Source organism: Chanos chanos, chromosome 11, assembly GCF_902362185.1.
Source record: "Chanos chanos chromosome 11, fChaCha1.1, whole genome shotgun sequence".
NCBI classification, from domain to species: Eukaryota; Metazoa; Chordata; class Actinopteri; order Gonorynchiformes; family Chanidae; genus Chanos; species Chanos chanos.
The window spans coordinates 11,367,518-11,384,966 of record NC_044505.1 but is presented as its reverse complement, the minus strand read 5'-3'; the positions used below and the strand labels follow the sequence as shown (position 1 = coordinate 11,384,966).

At 39.6% G+C, this 17,449-nt stretch overlaps 1 protein-coding gene across 1 annotated transcript; it reads right to left on the bottom strand.

Annotated features, from left to right (window-relative positions):
* Positions 1–4,724: 4,724 nt before the first annotated feature.
* LOC115824210 (G-protein coupled receptor 55-like) lies at positions 4,725–7,718 on the bottom strand. The gene is made up of 3 exons (XM_030788315.1): positions 7,653–7,718; positions 7,316–7,380; positions 4,725–5,664 (listed from the first exon to the last, which is right to left on the bottom strand). Exons 1-3 carry the CDS (start codon positions 7,716–7,718, stop codon positions 4,725–4,727), a joined length of 1,071 nt encoding a protein of 356 aa, XP_030644175.1.
* Positions 7,719–17,449: the final 9,731 nt, after the last annotated feature.

Genomic DNA, 17,449 nt, shown 5'->3' with positions numbered 1-17,449 from the left:
TTTTTGACTATAACTTTTGAACCCTTTGTTCTAGAGTTGTGATCTTCTTTCCTCTGAATCCTTGGGTCATGGCCAGTCGAATGCACCATTGCTGTCAATTTCCACCTTATTAGATTCTCCACCATTTTGAAATTTTCGAAAAACCTACTTTTGCAAACTATTCCTAGACTATTCATCCGATCACCACAAAATGTGGTACACGTCATCTACAGAGTAATTAGATCAAAAGTTATATAAAGAATTTTGCTTGCTCCTATGTTTTCTGCAGATGACACACTGTTGAATGTAGGACGCCATGACCCTGTTCATCCCGGGTATCCAAAATCCGTTTATTCTTATTTCATTTACTATGAATCCTTTACATTGGTGCTTGATTTTCTCATTGCAGTTGGCAATGATCATTTTGGTTATTGGGTGACCCATATGAATTGAAGGAATGTTTTGGGAATACTCAAATGTATACTTTGAGGCCAAGTTACAGAGCCTCCCTCCCACCTTGAGCACACCATCTTCTATGACGGGGTCAAGAGAGTGCTATTCGTTACTGTGTGGTACATTTTCCCCTTGGCTCATTGTCTTTATTTCATCTTTGTACATCTCACTTTGTAGAGCCTTGACTATGACACATCCAGCCTTTTGCCTGTCAGTTACCGTTGCAGGGTGGTTTGATTTATGTTTGTTTATCCATCTTAGGATGTGAGCAGCAGCTCTAGTTGCGTGAGACCAAGGGGAGAAATTGGACAGACGGTTTGACAGACCTGGTTGATTTGCATTTCCTGAGTTTAGGACTCGAGCTACCTTCATTTCTGGGTCTCCCACTGGCAACTCAGTAGAGAGATCTATCTCCCTTTCCCACAAAAACTTAGATCCTGTAAACCAGTTTGAGGACAGCAGCTCACTAACCGTCAACCCTCTGGATGCATGATCTGCCAAATTTGCTTCTGTGGGAATGTGTCTCCACTGCTGTGTTGTTGAGTCAAGATGTACTCTTTGCACTCTGTTTGCAACAGACACATGGAAGCGACATTCCTCATTATTTACCTAACCAATTACAACTTTGGAATCTGTCCAGAGAAATTCATTGACATTTTCATATTCCAGTTCCCTTTTAAGCATGCTGCTTGCTTTGACAGAGATGATGGCAGCTGACACCTCTAGTCTGGGAATGGTGGTCACTTTCATGGGGGCAGCTCTCGATTTCCCCATGACCAGTGCACAATATCTGTTTCCTTCTCTGTTGGAGAGTCTTAAATATGAGCATTGACCGTATCCCACAGTACATGCATCAGAGAAATGGTGCCGATCTGCCTTGACAACATTTACAAACCTAGTAGGTGCATAGCAACGGGGTATATTCAGTTCCATGCTCCATCAGATTATTAAGTTCATTCTTCCAGAGCTCCCAACGAAGTTTAAGCTCTCCAAAACAGAAAAGACAGTAACTCCAAAACAGTAACATCTCTAAAACAGAAAAGAAGAAAGCTTTTGGTCATCAGATCTGTGGTCGGATCGCTAAAAGCTTTCTTCTTTGTCTAGGTGAGCCTTTGCAAAGGCTAAGCAAGCTTTTGTGTGCCTGTCTTGGAGAAGTGAAGTCCATCTTGGTCAGTGTCAATGGAGACCAGCCTTGTGCAGTGTTCATTGGAGTGTCTGCCTTGAGATGTTGGTACCAGAATTGCTCAGATTCATCAGGATGGCCTTGGTGGTGATCCTTGGATTCTTCTTGGTGTCTTGCACTGCCATTCTTGCCAGCACAGGGGTCACTTTTGGCTTCCTACCATGCCCTCTGAGATTTTTTCCACACTGTACAACTCCTACTTTTAGATTACGCTTTGCACTGTGGCCACTGGCACTTGAAAACACTTGGATATGGCCTTGTACCCTTTCCGTCTTGTGAGCAGCCACAATGTGCAACCGGAAGTCCTCACTAAGCTCACTAAGTATTTCAGATGATGCAACTGCCATGGCTCTAAATGTAGCTACAGGCCCGACTACTAACACCTCTATGATTGCGCCTGTATGGGTGTCTTAAAAGAACAATCCAAGCTATGAACAAACTGATTTATGCGCTACCACAAAGCGACACCACTTTCAGTGATCAAGCAGTGAGTGATGCTTGTCGTGTAGACAAGTCGGATGCCTGCCTTTACAACTGCTGCATATGTGGCAACGACAATGGTCTTTTGCATTGTGTCCTGGCTGTAGACATCCACAACAAAGTTTCTTTTCTTGCACAAATTTCTTTCACTCTTCCAGATCTTTGGCAGTGAATTTGGTGCAGCTGTGGAGCTGATGTTTATTGTCCTGGCAGAGCAGACACGGTGGCTTTACAGTTGGCCTTTCTGTTTTCTGATTCTCACAGTTTGCTTACGTGTTCAGCACTCTGACTCTGCTCCCTTTGTTCTCTCTCAGGGTACGTTTCTCAGCAACACCTTCTGAAGAACGAAGTGTATGAAAGGAAGTTACGGGATTACACGTTATCTCTGCTTCTGCAGACACCAAATGCAGCCAACTCCTGAAATGTTAGAAATTCTTGATTTTGACTTAAGGTCTGAGTAACCTGCTGATTCCATCAAGAAACAACCTAGTCAGGTAGTGTCTGGACAAGTTTCCGGTTCTCTTGGCAATCACTCAAAATGTGTAGGCTCTTAACACGGGGCATTGTGTCCTGGCAGGCATTCAGAAAATCAGAAAATCCTCTCAGACTGATAGCATCTTTTGAATTGATTTTAGGCCAGTTAGCGAGTCTTTCTCTGAAAGCCCTTTGTATAGCGAACGGTTGTCCATAACGACTATTTAGTCTGCTCCAGGCATCCCAATAAGCTTCATCATTATTTCTGTAGAAGGTGCCCTCTAGAGTTTTGCAGGCTGGGCCACTCAGATATTTCTTTAGATAGAAGAGTTTATCAACAGCAGAGATGCCCCTTTTATCGATAAGGGCCATGGAGGAGGATTTCCACTATATAAACTGAATTGTATCACCAGTGAACACTAATGGCTCTGGGGTTGGAAGTCTGCTTAAGGCTATGCTATCTTGAAAGGCTTGCACCAGGGAGGGCACACTCACAGTTGGCAAGGTGCTTACAATGTTAGGGTTTTGGTGAGCTGTACTTGGCCCTTCTAACATTGCATTCAAAAGGTGGGGCATTAATTTCTCTTTCTGTCTGTTGTGCATAGACCTCTAGTCTAGCTTGAGCTGCCCTTAAGTCCTTTTCTGCCTGTAACCATTCTAGTTCTGATATTTGAGATTGAAGAGCCTTCTTATGTTGTTTTTCTAACTGTTTTAACTTTTTGTTTTTTTTTCCTCTAACAACACTTTGTAGCCAGCTTCCTTTGCTGCAACTTCTGTTGCAGCGTCTGCATGTTTTGTTGCCAAGCAAGACACAACAGAGTGCTGGCTAAGTTCATGGCTCACTTGAGACAGAACTGATAGCCTGCGAAATGTAAACCAAACTATGTTCAAATAAAACCATTGATTGGGAAATAAACAAGTTTAACGAAACTGTTAAGGCACTGACAAGTTACATACTCAAAATAGATGGTTTATATCATTAATGCTATAGCCTAAGCTGAAAAGCAGGAAATAGCAACACACACATAAAACATATGTCACGCTGGTGGAGTGGTGCAGGACCCAAGTGCAAGACACGATGATGAAGGTGACAAAAGGAGGACTTTACTTGGAAAAAGAAGATAAAAATACAGGTGCAAACTGGAACAAAACTGATAACAAAAAGGTGCAGCATAACAGTGTGCATACAAAACACAAACAACAATAGACAAAGGACAAGGCGAACACAAGGGCTTAAATACAAGAGGAAAACTAAACAGGGCAAACATGATTGGATAAACTTAACAAGGGCTGAACGAGGTTAATAAATACAACAAACAGGATCAGGTGAGGGGTGGAAACACACACGGAAGAGGAGCACAAGACATTTCAAACTAAAAGTCCAAAGGACGAGGTGCAGGCTGTGACAACATATAAGCATAAACTGTAAACTGTTACACATTACACAAGTGCCAGAACACATCTACAATCAGCATCAACAATTACAAAATAAAAATAACGTACAAAATCGTCCTGGTTTCCCAAAGGAACAAGAACAAAGAAACAAACACAAGACACACATGCACTACAGTAATGCTTTTGTCTGTACAAATAGAATACCTTTAGAATTGAAGAAAATAAAGATATTGTTTATTTCAAAGACTGCCAATGGTGTGCTGTTAGTGCCCAGACTGCGTCTATATCATTGCCCACATGTTGTGGTGTTGGCGCATGGCATGCCACATGTCTACAACAAGAAGGAGGAAGCCAAGCTAAGGCTAACGGGTGTCAGACAAATGTATGTCTTCCTACTTTTTGAATGAACTGTGGAAAACACAGGTCAGTACAGTGTTGTTCAGAAATACTCGCAAATGTTGTAGTTGAATTAAAACCTGCATGCGACCACAAAGACAGCTTCCCCTTCAGCAATTTGAAAGAAAAAAAATAAGTAAAAAAAAATATATGTGACAGAACTCCACGTGACTCACAAAACCAGTAAGGAGAAACATCAAGCTTTTCCAGGACACATTAAAAAAAAAAAAAAAGTGCCTGTCGCGTGTGAGCAGTTTCAAGGTTCCTCTCTAAACCTGAGATGTATTCAACAGATAAAAGCTACACAGTCAAACAGTGATTTCACCTTAGTTCTCGGGTTGTCTTGTTCAAAAGAACTGACCTCCTAAAGGTTCGTTTCAGATGCTCTTCGACACCCCATGAAAAGGCCGACAGACATTCTTGTAGGTTTGAGGGATCTGACCTCTTTGGCAATGAAATAGTAACAGAGTGCATCAAGGAAGCTGGTGATGTTAGCCAGACACAGAGCAAGCTGTACGAATAAAGCAATGCTTTTTTTGTGCTCACAGTTGGTGATGATTTTCTGCCGGACAAGACACTGCAAGAGGATGGCCACATGGCATGGTGTAAAGGGCACCAGAAAGGCACACAGGCTGCTGTAGATAATCCTCACACCTGCATGTCTTCTTTTACTGAACCTCTCTGATTCCCGAAGACCACGAATGCTAAGACAGGAACAGACCACCAGCACAGTGGCTGGAAGGAGAAATCCACACAGCTCCAGGAACACGATAAGATCTGTGTCCCAAGCTGTGTTGGAAAACTCATGGAAACAGTGAAACGTGTCGCTTCTTTCTTCTCCAAATGAGTAAGCAGGTGAGACTGCCAAGAGGACGCTTACCCATATACCCAAACACACACCCAGAGAGATCTTTTTGGAACGCAGCTGCTGAGCGCGAAACGGATGTCGGATGGCTATATAACGATGTACAGCTATGCAGACGATGGTGTAGATGCTTCCATACATGCCGACGAAATACATGTTCTCAAAGAAGGAGCAGGCAGACTTCATGTTGGAAGACCAGGGGTTGTTTGTAGCATGCATTTTAAAGGGCAACAACATAAGAAGGAGTAGATCCATCAAAGCCAAGTTCGTCATGTAAATGGATGACTCTGTCCACTTTCGTAACAGGATACAAAAAACCACCAGAGCCATGGTGTTCAGCACCATCCCAAAAATAAAGGTAGGAGCATATATTACCAACTCCAGTGAGCGCATCAGTTTATCCACGTCCTCAAAGGAACAGTTGTCACTCACGTTATTGCTGGTGGGGGAAAGAAAACAGGTCAGAAAAAAAATGTAGAGCTTCTATGTCCTCAGTCAAGAAAAAACATTATTGCCACGTATGATTCAATTCAAATTCAACATTAAATTTAGCACTGGCAGCAGTTTTTTCACAAAGCTACGTCATCCCAGTGCAACTGCATTGCATTCAACCAATCCTTAACTGTTACTTCTAAGTCATCTTAAAATATTTATTATTTGTACATTTTTCATAATGATTATTTTGTATCATTCAAAATCAGCTAAAGTACACATGAAGAAGAAACACTAGATATTTGAAAAATGTGTGAGCTGTAAAAAGTATAAAGAATTGTTTAAAGTATACAATGATTAAAGGCATAAACCATTTATAACTTAATAATAATAATAATAATAACAACAATAATAATAATTATAACAACAATAATAATAATAATAATAATAATAATTATTATTATTATTATTATTATTATTTAAGAATTGTGACATTATCATTACTATGACGAATAAAGAAAGATATATGAAGTATCAAAACACAGACTACCAATGGAAATTTTAATAAAACACAATTTGTTCTGTGAGATGAACAAATTAAACAGTTTGTCATTTGTATAACTAATGGAAACCATTTTTTTGTCTTTCAAACGAGATCTTTGGACCACTATTTCTGCATTTATATGTATACACAACAGAAAAATGAACTATTATTATTACAAAGTATTATTTTGTAACAAATGCAACAATTATAAACAATTCAAAGTGTTTGTTTAGAGATTTTTAAAAAATCTATCTCTTTGAGCCTCATGACTTGTGTGACTAAATATGAAACAATAAGATTGCGTTTTGACAGTTTGTGTGTGTAACAGTGCCAGTGTTTCTGGTGATTATTTCTGGCATTGCAAAATGAAAAAACACACTGGTCAGACCCCTCAAATACATGATTTAAAAAATAAAGAATACTGTGAGATGCACCCATGGATATGTAGCTGAAATCCATCTGGTTGTAATTAATAATGCATAATTCATTATCCTGACTTACGTTGGGCGAAGTGTCATTTCTGCTGACATCCATTTCTGTGTCATTGCTGCTGACATCCAGTTCTCACCGCCTGAAGCTGAACAAAAAGAACATGTAAGAACCACTGTCTGTGTTGAGTCTAAATAAAGCAGCAACTGCCTAAGGGACCGTGTGTAGTATTGTCTTTGAATCACACTAATCACTGATTGACCGGATGTGATTAAAAGTGCAGAATGGCTCCACTCAAATGCATAGCCCACATTGCTTTCTCTCTCTTACACATACACACCACACACACACAAACCCCAGTTATGTTGTGACGAATAGAAATGTTACACTTTTTCAAGTGAATATGAATTTGTTAAGCTGAACTGACTCTACATTGTCTATTCTTTGTAATAGTCACTGTAGAGCACAGATTGATTAAATGCAATTGTTGCTATGAAAATGAGTTCGCAGTGTTTGATAAAGTTTCAACCAGCAGCTGCTCACAAAATCTCTGTCTGAAACACACACTTTAAAGCTGATACTTTGAATTTGAATTTGATGTTTTGCACAACATCCCCGTAATGAAATGCAATTATCATCGTCATCATCATCATCACTAACAGCCACTTATCCGGGACCTGGTCACGGTGGTAGCAGGCTGAGGAGGGCAGCCCAGACGTTCCTTTCCCCGGCCACATCCACCAGCTCTTCCTGGGGGTCCCAAGGCATTCCCAGGCAAGCCGAGATATATAATCCTCCCAACGTGTCTCCAGTCTAGCCCAGGGTCTCTTCCTAGTTGGTCATGCCTGGAACACCTCCAAAGGTAGGCTAACCCTGTCCCTAAGGGTACGTCCAGCCACCCTGTGGAGGAAACTCATTTCCACCACTTGTATCTGCGATCACATTCTTTCAGTCACTACCCAGAGCTTGTGACCATAGGTGAGGATTGGAACAAAGATCGACTGGTAAATTGAGAGCTTCACCTTCTGGCTCAACTCCCTCTTCACCACGGTGGTACGGAAGAACAACCCCACGACTGTGGCCGCCATCCTGATCCGCCTGTCAACCTCCCATTCCATTTTACCCTCACTCGTGAACAAGACCCCGAGATACTTGAACTTGCTACTTTTACTTCATTTATTAAATTATTTTTATGCACACACGCACAGCTTCTACAATGTCGTCTGCTTTGATACATATTTATATGACTATGATTGGTTCACTGTTTTAAATAAACCACACCCCTCCACTGGTATACAGCCCTTACGCACATTGTTAATGGCATTGTGAGTTAGAGAGCATGGAGGGAGCTAACCGAGCTTCATGAAACAGAGAAGAGTGTTGCTGCAGCGCTCATTTCAATGACGGCGAGGAGATTTCAGACATTGCACCAAACTTTCAGTAAGCTCTCTCCCTGCATCCTCTGGTCTCTGTCTCTTGTGACAGAGTACTCTCAACATTCTCCATTTCATATTCTAACGTCCCCAAATAAACAACAGCGGAGAGACCTTCTTACTGGTTGTTTTATGTTATGAAAAAAACTCAAAAAAGGTTGTTAGTCACAACCCACCCCTTGGTGATGGAGCATGAGGGGTCAGAATTCTGTGTTCACACTGTCAGTCCAAATTCGATTTATGTGCATATCCAATTGCAATGCAATCATATGTAGCAAGTATGAACAGCCAAAACTCACATGAGATCTGATTTTTACAAATCTGTTTCAAACCACATTCATATGAGATTTGAAATCAGATTCAAGTCGCATTTTTGCAAATCCAGTTAGGTCGGACTGCTCAGATCGGATTTCAGGTGGGTTTTTTTCACGTATGTGACTTTTGATGCCACATAACGTTCACGGATATGCAAAAAATCGGATTTGGACTGACAGTGTGAACCTAGCCTTAGTTGCAACCCTGCACACATACATACCTTTATAAAACAAGTGCAAAGTTACAGAAAAAATATCACTGAAAGACAAGGCCCTAGCAACTTTAGATGAGTTTGTAATGGCTGCCTATTGCACTGCTGATATTTCAGTAGTGCATATTTAAATTTTTATTTTGGGCATAACTGATATTCTGAAACATTTTGAATATAACACTTTATACATATAATAAATCATCATATGAAGTTACTCACTACCTGAATAGTCAGTTTATGGAATTCTTTCTTACTCACACTCAAGTCGTTATTTTGATGAGTACTTTTACTTCTACTTTCATTATTCATAAAGTAACAACACTTACTTGAGAACAGGTTTTGCTTACTCTACCCACCTCTGCTCTCTCCAAAATGTAATCTGTTCTCACCACAGGATAATACATATTCTATCTATCTATCTCACCATATCATAATACGAACAAATTAACTGTCTTTCATAGAATATAATTTATACTGTTTGTACAGTTTGTGCTCTTCAATCTCCACCCATCTGGCAGGAGATCAAAAATATCTCAGCTCGCAAAACCAGACCGAAGAACGGCTTTTTTTCCCAGAGCTGTAACGCAGCTCAACACACACCCACCTCCCATAGCAGGTGACAGCAAACCATGGATACGTCCAATAATGTCATTATTATGCGCAATGCAATGCAAAGTCTTCCTCTTGTGCAATAATATGGACACCATGTACCCCACACTTTAATACGGTACAATGTTGTTCAAAAATACGGGCACATGCAATAACAACATACCGTAAATCTGTCTCACTGAGAACAGCTAGGTGTATTTTTCCTGTCAATGCACAGACACTTTACTATCACTATTTATTTATGTTCCATACTGCTCTTCATATTCTATACATCACACATTTGGTATTTTGTATGTTTATTCTTGTTGCCTTTAATTCTTATTGTATGTTGTCACAGCACTGACACCCAGGAGCGACTGTAATTTCGTTGTCCTGAACAACAATAGAGCTCTCTTGTGTCTCTTATGTGGGCAGCACATTTTATGCATTGTTTTGTAGCATGTTATATTTTATACAAGACACTCTATACTCAGTTTAAAATGAGAAAAAAAAAAGAAATTACATGTGTTTTTCCAAAACACAAAAAGGTAACAACAACCACCACATGTAACAACTATTTTCTTTTTTCTGTTACTAATTAACACAAACTTTAGGATCACATCTTTCATAGTCAAGTAATTATTTCACTCTGAAGGTTTAGCAGGTATAGCTACGTGTGGAATTTGTGGAAATAATAATTGAGCTTGTTGACTCAATGTACTGTCTGACAGCATAGTTCAATTGCACATTGGATTTTATATACTGAGTTGTAAATTACCCTGAAATTAATTTGTTGCTCTGGAATGTGTGCGATTTCATGGTCCTACCTTGAAGACTGCTGTCTGATGTGTTGTTTGAGGTGTCTTTCAAATGTACACTGGGCGAGAGTGAGAGAAAACTTGTTTTATGTGTTGTAGTTTCTCTACTGCTACTTGTTTGTCAGCTATTGAAATCTGATTTTTTTTTTTTTTTTTTTCGTGTCTGTTTACCCCTCAGGGTTTAATCATTTGTTACTAAAACAAATGCAATGCATTTCATCTCATTTCATTTAGTTATTTTGTCTAAAAATTTAGATGAAACTGATGAGGAAACCAGAGTAAAAGACTTACTAAAACACTTTTACAACATTCTCTTCAGAGCTTAGCATGCTAAACTGTAATTAGCAAACAGCTTTAGATTTCAGGTACATGGAATAAAATTATTAAATTGTATAAAGCTAATTGTTAGCTTTGAAAAGCAAAGCAAAGAACATTTATGGATGGTCTTTGTTGATTTGAGAAATCAGCTTAAACTTCATTTTTAGTGCACCACAAATCATAATAAACAGACTAATCAGTAAAACCTTCCTTTGTAGCTAACAGCTAACTGGTAAACCCATACTTGCGTAACATGATCTGGCAGTTCCCTAGAATGGCCCCAGGTTGCGTGACACAAGTGTGTCTCTCACCATATTTCTTACTGCTTGTGGGTTTAACGTGTAGTCTGTGCAATCAAGCAAGTAATGTTAGTCATTTTACTTTTCACAGTCTGTATGTAAAAGCCAGTATAGTACTGTACTTTCTGCAGTGAAACTGAGCCATCATGAATAGACTATTTCATACTATGATGAATGCAATAATTAAAGGTACCTGTTCTTTGCACACTTTACTCTCGACACTTCCACTCTTGCTATAAATACATGATATAAGATGGAAAAACGTAAATGATCTGACGTATCGGGGGGGAAAGTACGACTTGCGAGTCAGCAGAAAATCAACTTTGATTTGTCTTCTTTTACTAGATCGGTGGACCACTGAATCTCCAATCCATTTCCCATTTCCATCCCCGGACGTAACGTCTTTCACTGTCGTAAAGGCGGTGTGTTTTAATGAAGTAGCTAAGCTTTGTTTTTACTTTGTTTAAAACCATCTATTAACTCTCCTTAAAAGTTAGAAAGTAAATGGAAGTAAGCCGGGAAAAAAAAGACTTTCCCGCCTTTTGGTTACATCTAACATTCTAGTGACTTAATTCCGATAAATATCGGTTAAGACTTAGTGGTTCTCATCAGTATGATGATGTCACTGCTGCAGCATCAGTTAACCATTAATTTGGTATCAATAAATCATGAGTTTCACTGTAAGATCTGTCCCACAGTGTAGGAGCTGAACATTAGAACACAATGCAATTGCTATGTGCCCCACTCGATAGCTTACTTACAAGCTTTCAAGCTTTACAAATCAGTTTATCTTAACCACATCAGTTGTCCAAACGATGGAGTCAGACGTTAACTAGAAGAAATCACTTGCGCTGAATACTGATTTTTCCGTGTTCAGACTTGTTGTTGAATTAGTTAATGGCATAAAATAACTACACAATGTCGTTTAAACCGCTGGTTAAGAGAGTTATGTTTGACAATTAACTAGCTTAACAAGGTACTTATTAAATACTACAACTGTACAGTTGATCTAACACAACACAGGTCTTGTCCATTACCAACAATTTGAAATTCATTCCATTATCAAACTTCCAACTGGGAGTGAAATTGTGTCTTTCGTGCGAAAAGAGTCAGAGTTCACTCTGGCCAAAGTAGAGAGGCCATTCTTGGCAATGCTGAGAACTACAAAGGTTGCCTTTCTAATGAACCGCCCCTGGAGCCAAAGGGGGTGGGGGGGGGGGGTGTCTACCTATATAAGAGTTTGAGGGGTGGCAGAACTGGCATGGATTTTCCTTTTGACCAAATTGTGTGGAAACAGAAAGGGTCAAATTATCGCAGCATTAAAAAATATGGTGGAGGAGTGATGAAATGGTACTACCATATCAGGACACCTCAGTATGACAAAGGGTCGTCAGAATTTAGAAAAAAAATGTGTACTGTCTAGTACAGCATCGTGACGAAGATAATTTGGCACCAAACTTTTCATTCTAATTCACTACCTGGGGGATGAGACTGTGGATGTGCCAAGGAGACATTGGAATGCAAAAAAGGAAAGAGTTTTTATTCCTTCAAAAAAAAAAAAAAGAGGTTTATACAGACATCCTTCACAATGACCATTGGCAAGCTCCATCTAACATATACCGGGCCACCTTGTCTGAAGCCTGCAGTGGCAATGTGGAGCATAAGCCTGTGAATAGCCCACGAAATCTCAAACAGGTACAAAATACAGTATATGCTAGCAAAAAGTACACGTAGACTGTCACACGATGAGGCGTTCAGTGTCCATGAACTGGCATACCAGCTTCCAGGTTTTATCTGGTATATTTCTAGTTTTCTTGACCTTCTAGTTTTTGCTGGCATGCCAGATATACTGGATTTGGCATGCGCCAACTTGGAGGACGCCATTACTTTCAGCTACCCCCAAATGCACAGCTATGACACAACCTTTCAGAGGGGTGACTTTTATGTTTCTGTACTCACCATGAGAAACACTTTTCTAGTTAATGACCGTGTATTTCCTGTTGGTTTCACGCTGCACGAGCGCAAATTCATGCAGCATCATGAAATGTTTCTAGGTAACATTCTGGGGAAACTTGGAATGGTTTCCAGAAAATTCAAGAAAGTGCCTGTCACCGTGGACAGAGAAAAGGGAGTTGTTAGAGCCTTAAAGACGAGGTTTCCCAAAATTAGTCTAGTGTTCTGCGGGAACCATGTGTTACACAATGTGGAGCACTGAGTCAAAAAACACAGGGGGGTAAAAGGGACGACGTGAAGGTACTAAAAGACCAAATCGACAAACTCATTGATTCAGTCGACAGAGATGAATTTGAGGCACAATGTTCCAAATTTGCAAAGGGATGGTCAGAGGAATTTGTGAAACACTTCGACCAGCACTTGAAGTTAGATTTGTCTGAGAACACGGCTTCCTTCCACACCAAGCAATTTGAAGCATTCAAACACAAAAGCCCAACAAACAGTGTCACTCAGAGCATGAACAAAATGGTCAAATCGCAAAATGAGTGGAAGGAACTTCCCGTTGACGCAATGGTTCTGTCTTCGTACTACATGCAGTCGTACGTCCTTTTTGAATTTCAAAGAGCCGGATGTGGGTTGGGCAATTACACTGTGAAGCATGGGGGGGTCACTGTTGCTCTGAGGGATGTTAAGATGCCCCCATTCATTCCTTTAGAGAGCATTGCTGAACGAGCCAAGGCCCATGTCAAAGGCGAGTAGGTAGGCGTGCTGCTAACCAGTTGATCTCACAGACCTCCTTAGCAAAGACAGCCCAGATAGCAAACAATCACTGAAACTAATGTTAAATCAACATTCCGCTGTCAACGTTAAGTTCACTGAATCAACGTCAAACTCCGATGTTGATTCTTCATCACTTTTGCACCCTCGGTTAATATTGAAACAACATTGAAATCATAACTAAAGATGATCGGGACTTCAATGGTATTTCAACCGAAATTAAACCACAGCAAATTACTATTTTAAAACATTGTGAAAAAATACGTCCTGCTTTATCTACAGCCAGGATGTTATTAAATATATTTATATATTATTATTATTATTATTATATTATTAAAATTAGGTTTTATCTTTATGTAAATGACAATGGACAACTTTACATCAGTTAAAATTCTTTGCGAATTCTCTTCTGCGCTGTCTGTCACCCAGCCCCACCCAACCAGTCTGTCAGGGTATCTAAAACAGAAAACAGAAGCAAAAAAAATAAGATCAGCAATTTCAGTTACTGAAAAATGTGCAATTACCAACATAATACAACAGTGTCAATAACATAAGTGTTCCATACCATTTTATACTGACTTTATAGCACGATATCCAAGCTCCATCAGCAATTTAGTAGGATAATTTCGCTAGCACAAAAGCAAAATGCTAACTTTGTCGACGGAAGAAATAATCCTGCACTGAGGATCATAATTAATGAAAACAGTGTGTAAATATATGCATGCCTCTCTCCTCCTCTCAACTCATCCTTGCCAACGCTATCCTGTCATCTAATGCTAACTTTAAAGTTTATCAGTTGCGTTAGCAAGCTAATTTAACACATCTGCATCTCTCAGTTTTGACATTTTGACATTAAAACATCTTTAATGTAATTTATAGCTACTATGAATTCAATAAAACCCTACAGTAGGGCAAGGTTAGCTAACTGACTAAATTAACTTAGTGTAGGTGTTTGTGAAACTGTAGAGTGAACTTGGTCTGTGATGTCTAAATCTGGCAACAGATGCTAACGTTTTAATGACATTTAAAGGTGTCTAAATTATAATAATGACCATTATGATGGCATATAATGTTAGACACTGTAGATAAACTATAAACGTTTACAAATATTTAATTTGGTACAATTCAACATTCAAACATTAGGTAAATAAATGCTCCCTTAATTGAAATGGATTCACAAATCAGATGTGTGAGGTGCCATTGGCCTTTCATACAATGGTCGCCTGGTCAACCATAAATCGATGGCTTTTCGATGTCACGCCATCATTTCCCGGTCAACTATAAAATTGATGACTTTTCAACATCATTGTCGTTGCCTGGTCAACTACGAATCGATGCTCAATCATTTATAATCAGGACAACTATAAATCAATGTTATTCCAACATCACTGTCATCAGCATTACTATACTGTCGGGTTTCATTGGTATTGTAATGGTGATGCAACATTTATTTAACATTGAGATTTCAATCTCAATCATAATGATGATTCAGATGGAAAATCAATATTCGTCTTGCTATCTGGGAGTGGTTCAGATGGGCCTTGTGAGTCGACTGTATTCCTTGGAGTTTGCTTTTGATTGTTTTTTATATGTAAATGTGTTTATGACAAAAGACGTCCAAAGGAAATTTGGTGATCATTGATCGCTGTTTAGGTTCATTAAGCCACGTTAAGCTTTTTCCTTCTAGGCTAATGGGCGTCAGTGGAAAGGAAAACGCTTAACGTTAGATAGCGAGCATATTCTTTGGATTTTGGTTGTGATTTTTTGATATGTGAAAGTGTTTATGACAAAATATGTATGAGAGAACTTTGGTGATCATTGGTCGCTGTTTAGGTACATTAGGCCACGTTAAGCTTTCCACTTATAATTGGCCTCAACGGAGAGGAAGACGGTTAACGTAAGATGACGGCCATATTCCTTGGATTTTGGTTTTGATTTTTTTTTAATATGTGAAAGTGTTTATGACAAGAGATGTCCAAAGGAAATTTGGTGATCATTGATTGCTGTTTAGGTAAGCCACATTAAGCTTTTTCCTTGGGCGTCAATGGAGAGGAAAAAACGTAAGATAGCGAGCGTATTCCTTGGAATTTGGTTTTGATATTTTGGGGGTTTTTTCTCACACTTATTTTCAAAGCAGCTTACCTTAATTAGGGAGGGGGGGGGGGTGCTGAAGCCTATCCCAGTGCTCAGGGTAGACACACAGACAAACACACTCACATACACATTCATACCCAGGGGCAATTTGGACTGTGGGAGGAACCGATCCACCCTGATCTTGGGGGGTGTTTTGTTTTGTTTATATATATATATATGGTATTTATATTCCCTGACGTCGGTCAGAGAGCGAAAAGTTCAGTTATCCACAAATTACAAGAAAGTGTGGGTATAGGCTAACAAATGTCACACAATTCAGTACTATCACGAAATGATATTGGTAATCATTTACTCTGTTTACGCGATTGGTGTTGATTATTCTGCGAATCGTTAGTTTTATTGTCAATCAAGGCGGATTAACGGGAACAGGTGGAAATTAATGATAGATTTAAAGGTTAGGTTTGGGCTTCTTCTGTCTCGAGCTCACCAGCTGCCACTACTTGATGTTCCACAAAGAAAGTACGTTAAAGGGGCCTACACTCCATAAAGTAGGCCTACGTTCAAACCCACAAAACCCATGTGGTTATTTATCCCAGTAAACATAGTAGACTTTTGTAATAGATTATCTTCTTAAACATCATGTCTTACACATGAAACTGAAATACCAAGCAATTGAAATAGCCTCACAGATGCTAATGAACACAACAGGAAAAAAAAGAAATATTTATTGAAAGACACTCTTCATTACAGTCCCAGTTTACTGTCTCTGACTATCTGAAAGCTTTTGTTTCTTTGCTATACGGTGATTTCTCCGAAATATGTACTGATCGCATGTGTTGATAGGCTGGCATAACCCACCAGAATAATCAGTAGTTTAGAAACTGTCAACACTTGTCTGAATCGTTGTCTCGCAGAACAGCAATATCAAGATGTGACGATTGCAAAAAGTGGCCAGTAGGTGTCACCGTGGAGACGGGTGTGGGATTGTTTCCAAACTGTTTCCAAATTTCGAACACATTTGCTTCGAACGTTTCAGTGTTTCAGCTAGCCTCGCTTTGCCCACCCTTCTCCAGTATGGATGTGTGAGAAAACCCCAATTGGGAGAGTTCTTAAAATTGCTGGAGATAAGGAGGTACAGGGGGAGAACACAGTAGCAGAGAAGTGTTTTTTCAGATCCATGTATCTGTAGGCTTAGCTTAGAGGCTCAACTGCTAATGTCATTAAGAACATAAACAAAAAGTGATCAAACTTTGGTCCTGTTCTCTTTTAAAAATACACATTTAAATGTTTGTTTAAAGGTTTCTGTCACTCTGGAGTGGTAGAATCAATGTTATAGGCCTAGACTGAAATTATGTTGGAATAAACAGATATGCATCTGTGCTGTAATTTGTGGTTCAAGTGATTTCTATTTTTTTGGGTGCCTGATTCCACACTTTCTTGCTCATATTGTTATAAGCCCATTGCTGTGCGCAGTGTGTAGTGATACCAAAGGTTTCTGACCGATTGCATGCATTTGATAGGGAGCAACTGCATTAGAAAAAAAAGGAGGACTCGGTTGTGCTGGTGAACCAGTACGAAGGACTCACTAAAGAGAGTCATTCAAAAAGAACGACTCGTTCACGAACTGCACACCACTACACCTAATGAAAAAGTCACTGTCCAGTAGAAAACGGCCTAGGAGCACGCGTGTTGGGACAGCCTGGACTTTTAACGTGAGTAGTCTAACCGAGAAATTCAGCTTGACGGAGTAACCCCTCAGGTGGCAGATGTTCTCAGCAAGAGTTCTGATAAAACCGAGAGTTTTCCATGAAACTTTGATCACAAACAACTCCCCGTCAAGGAGGACCTCCCGGCACTTTTTACACACAGTAATTAAGGGGCTACGAACATCAAGACCGAATTCTGACTCATATATCTGTTAACGGCTTCTGAAGCAATTATAACTCACGAGGCAACTATTTAGTTTCGCAAGACGAACTTGTAATTTACTAAGCTGTAGTTTTAATACACCCA

Excerpts from the sequence above, each read along its gene's own strand:
- LOC115824210 (XM_030788315.1), bottom strand. The coding sequence starts at position 7,718 with ATGGCGGCCACAGTCGTGGGGTTGTTCTTCCGTACCACCGTGGTGAAG. Across the intron at positions 7,381-7,652 it reads AGAGGGAGTTGAGCCAGAAG|GAAGAGCTGGTGGATGTGGC; the intron begins GTGAAGCTCTCA and ends TGGGACCCCCAG. Across the intron at positions 5,665-7,315 it reads CTCCTCAGCCTGCTACCACC|CAATAACGTGAGTGACAACT; the intron begins GTGACCAGGTCC and ends TTCCCCCACCAG.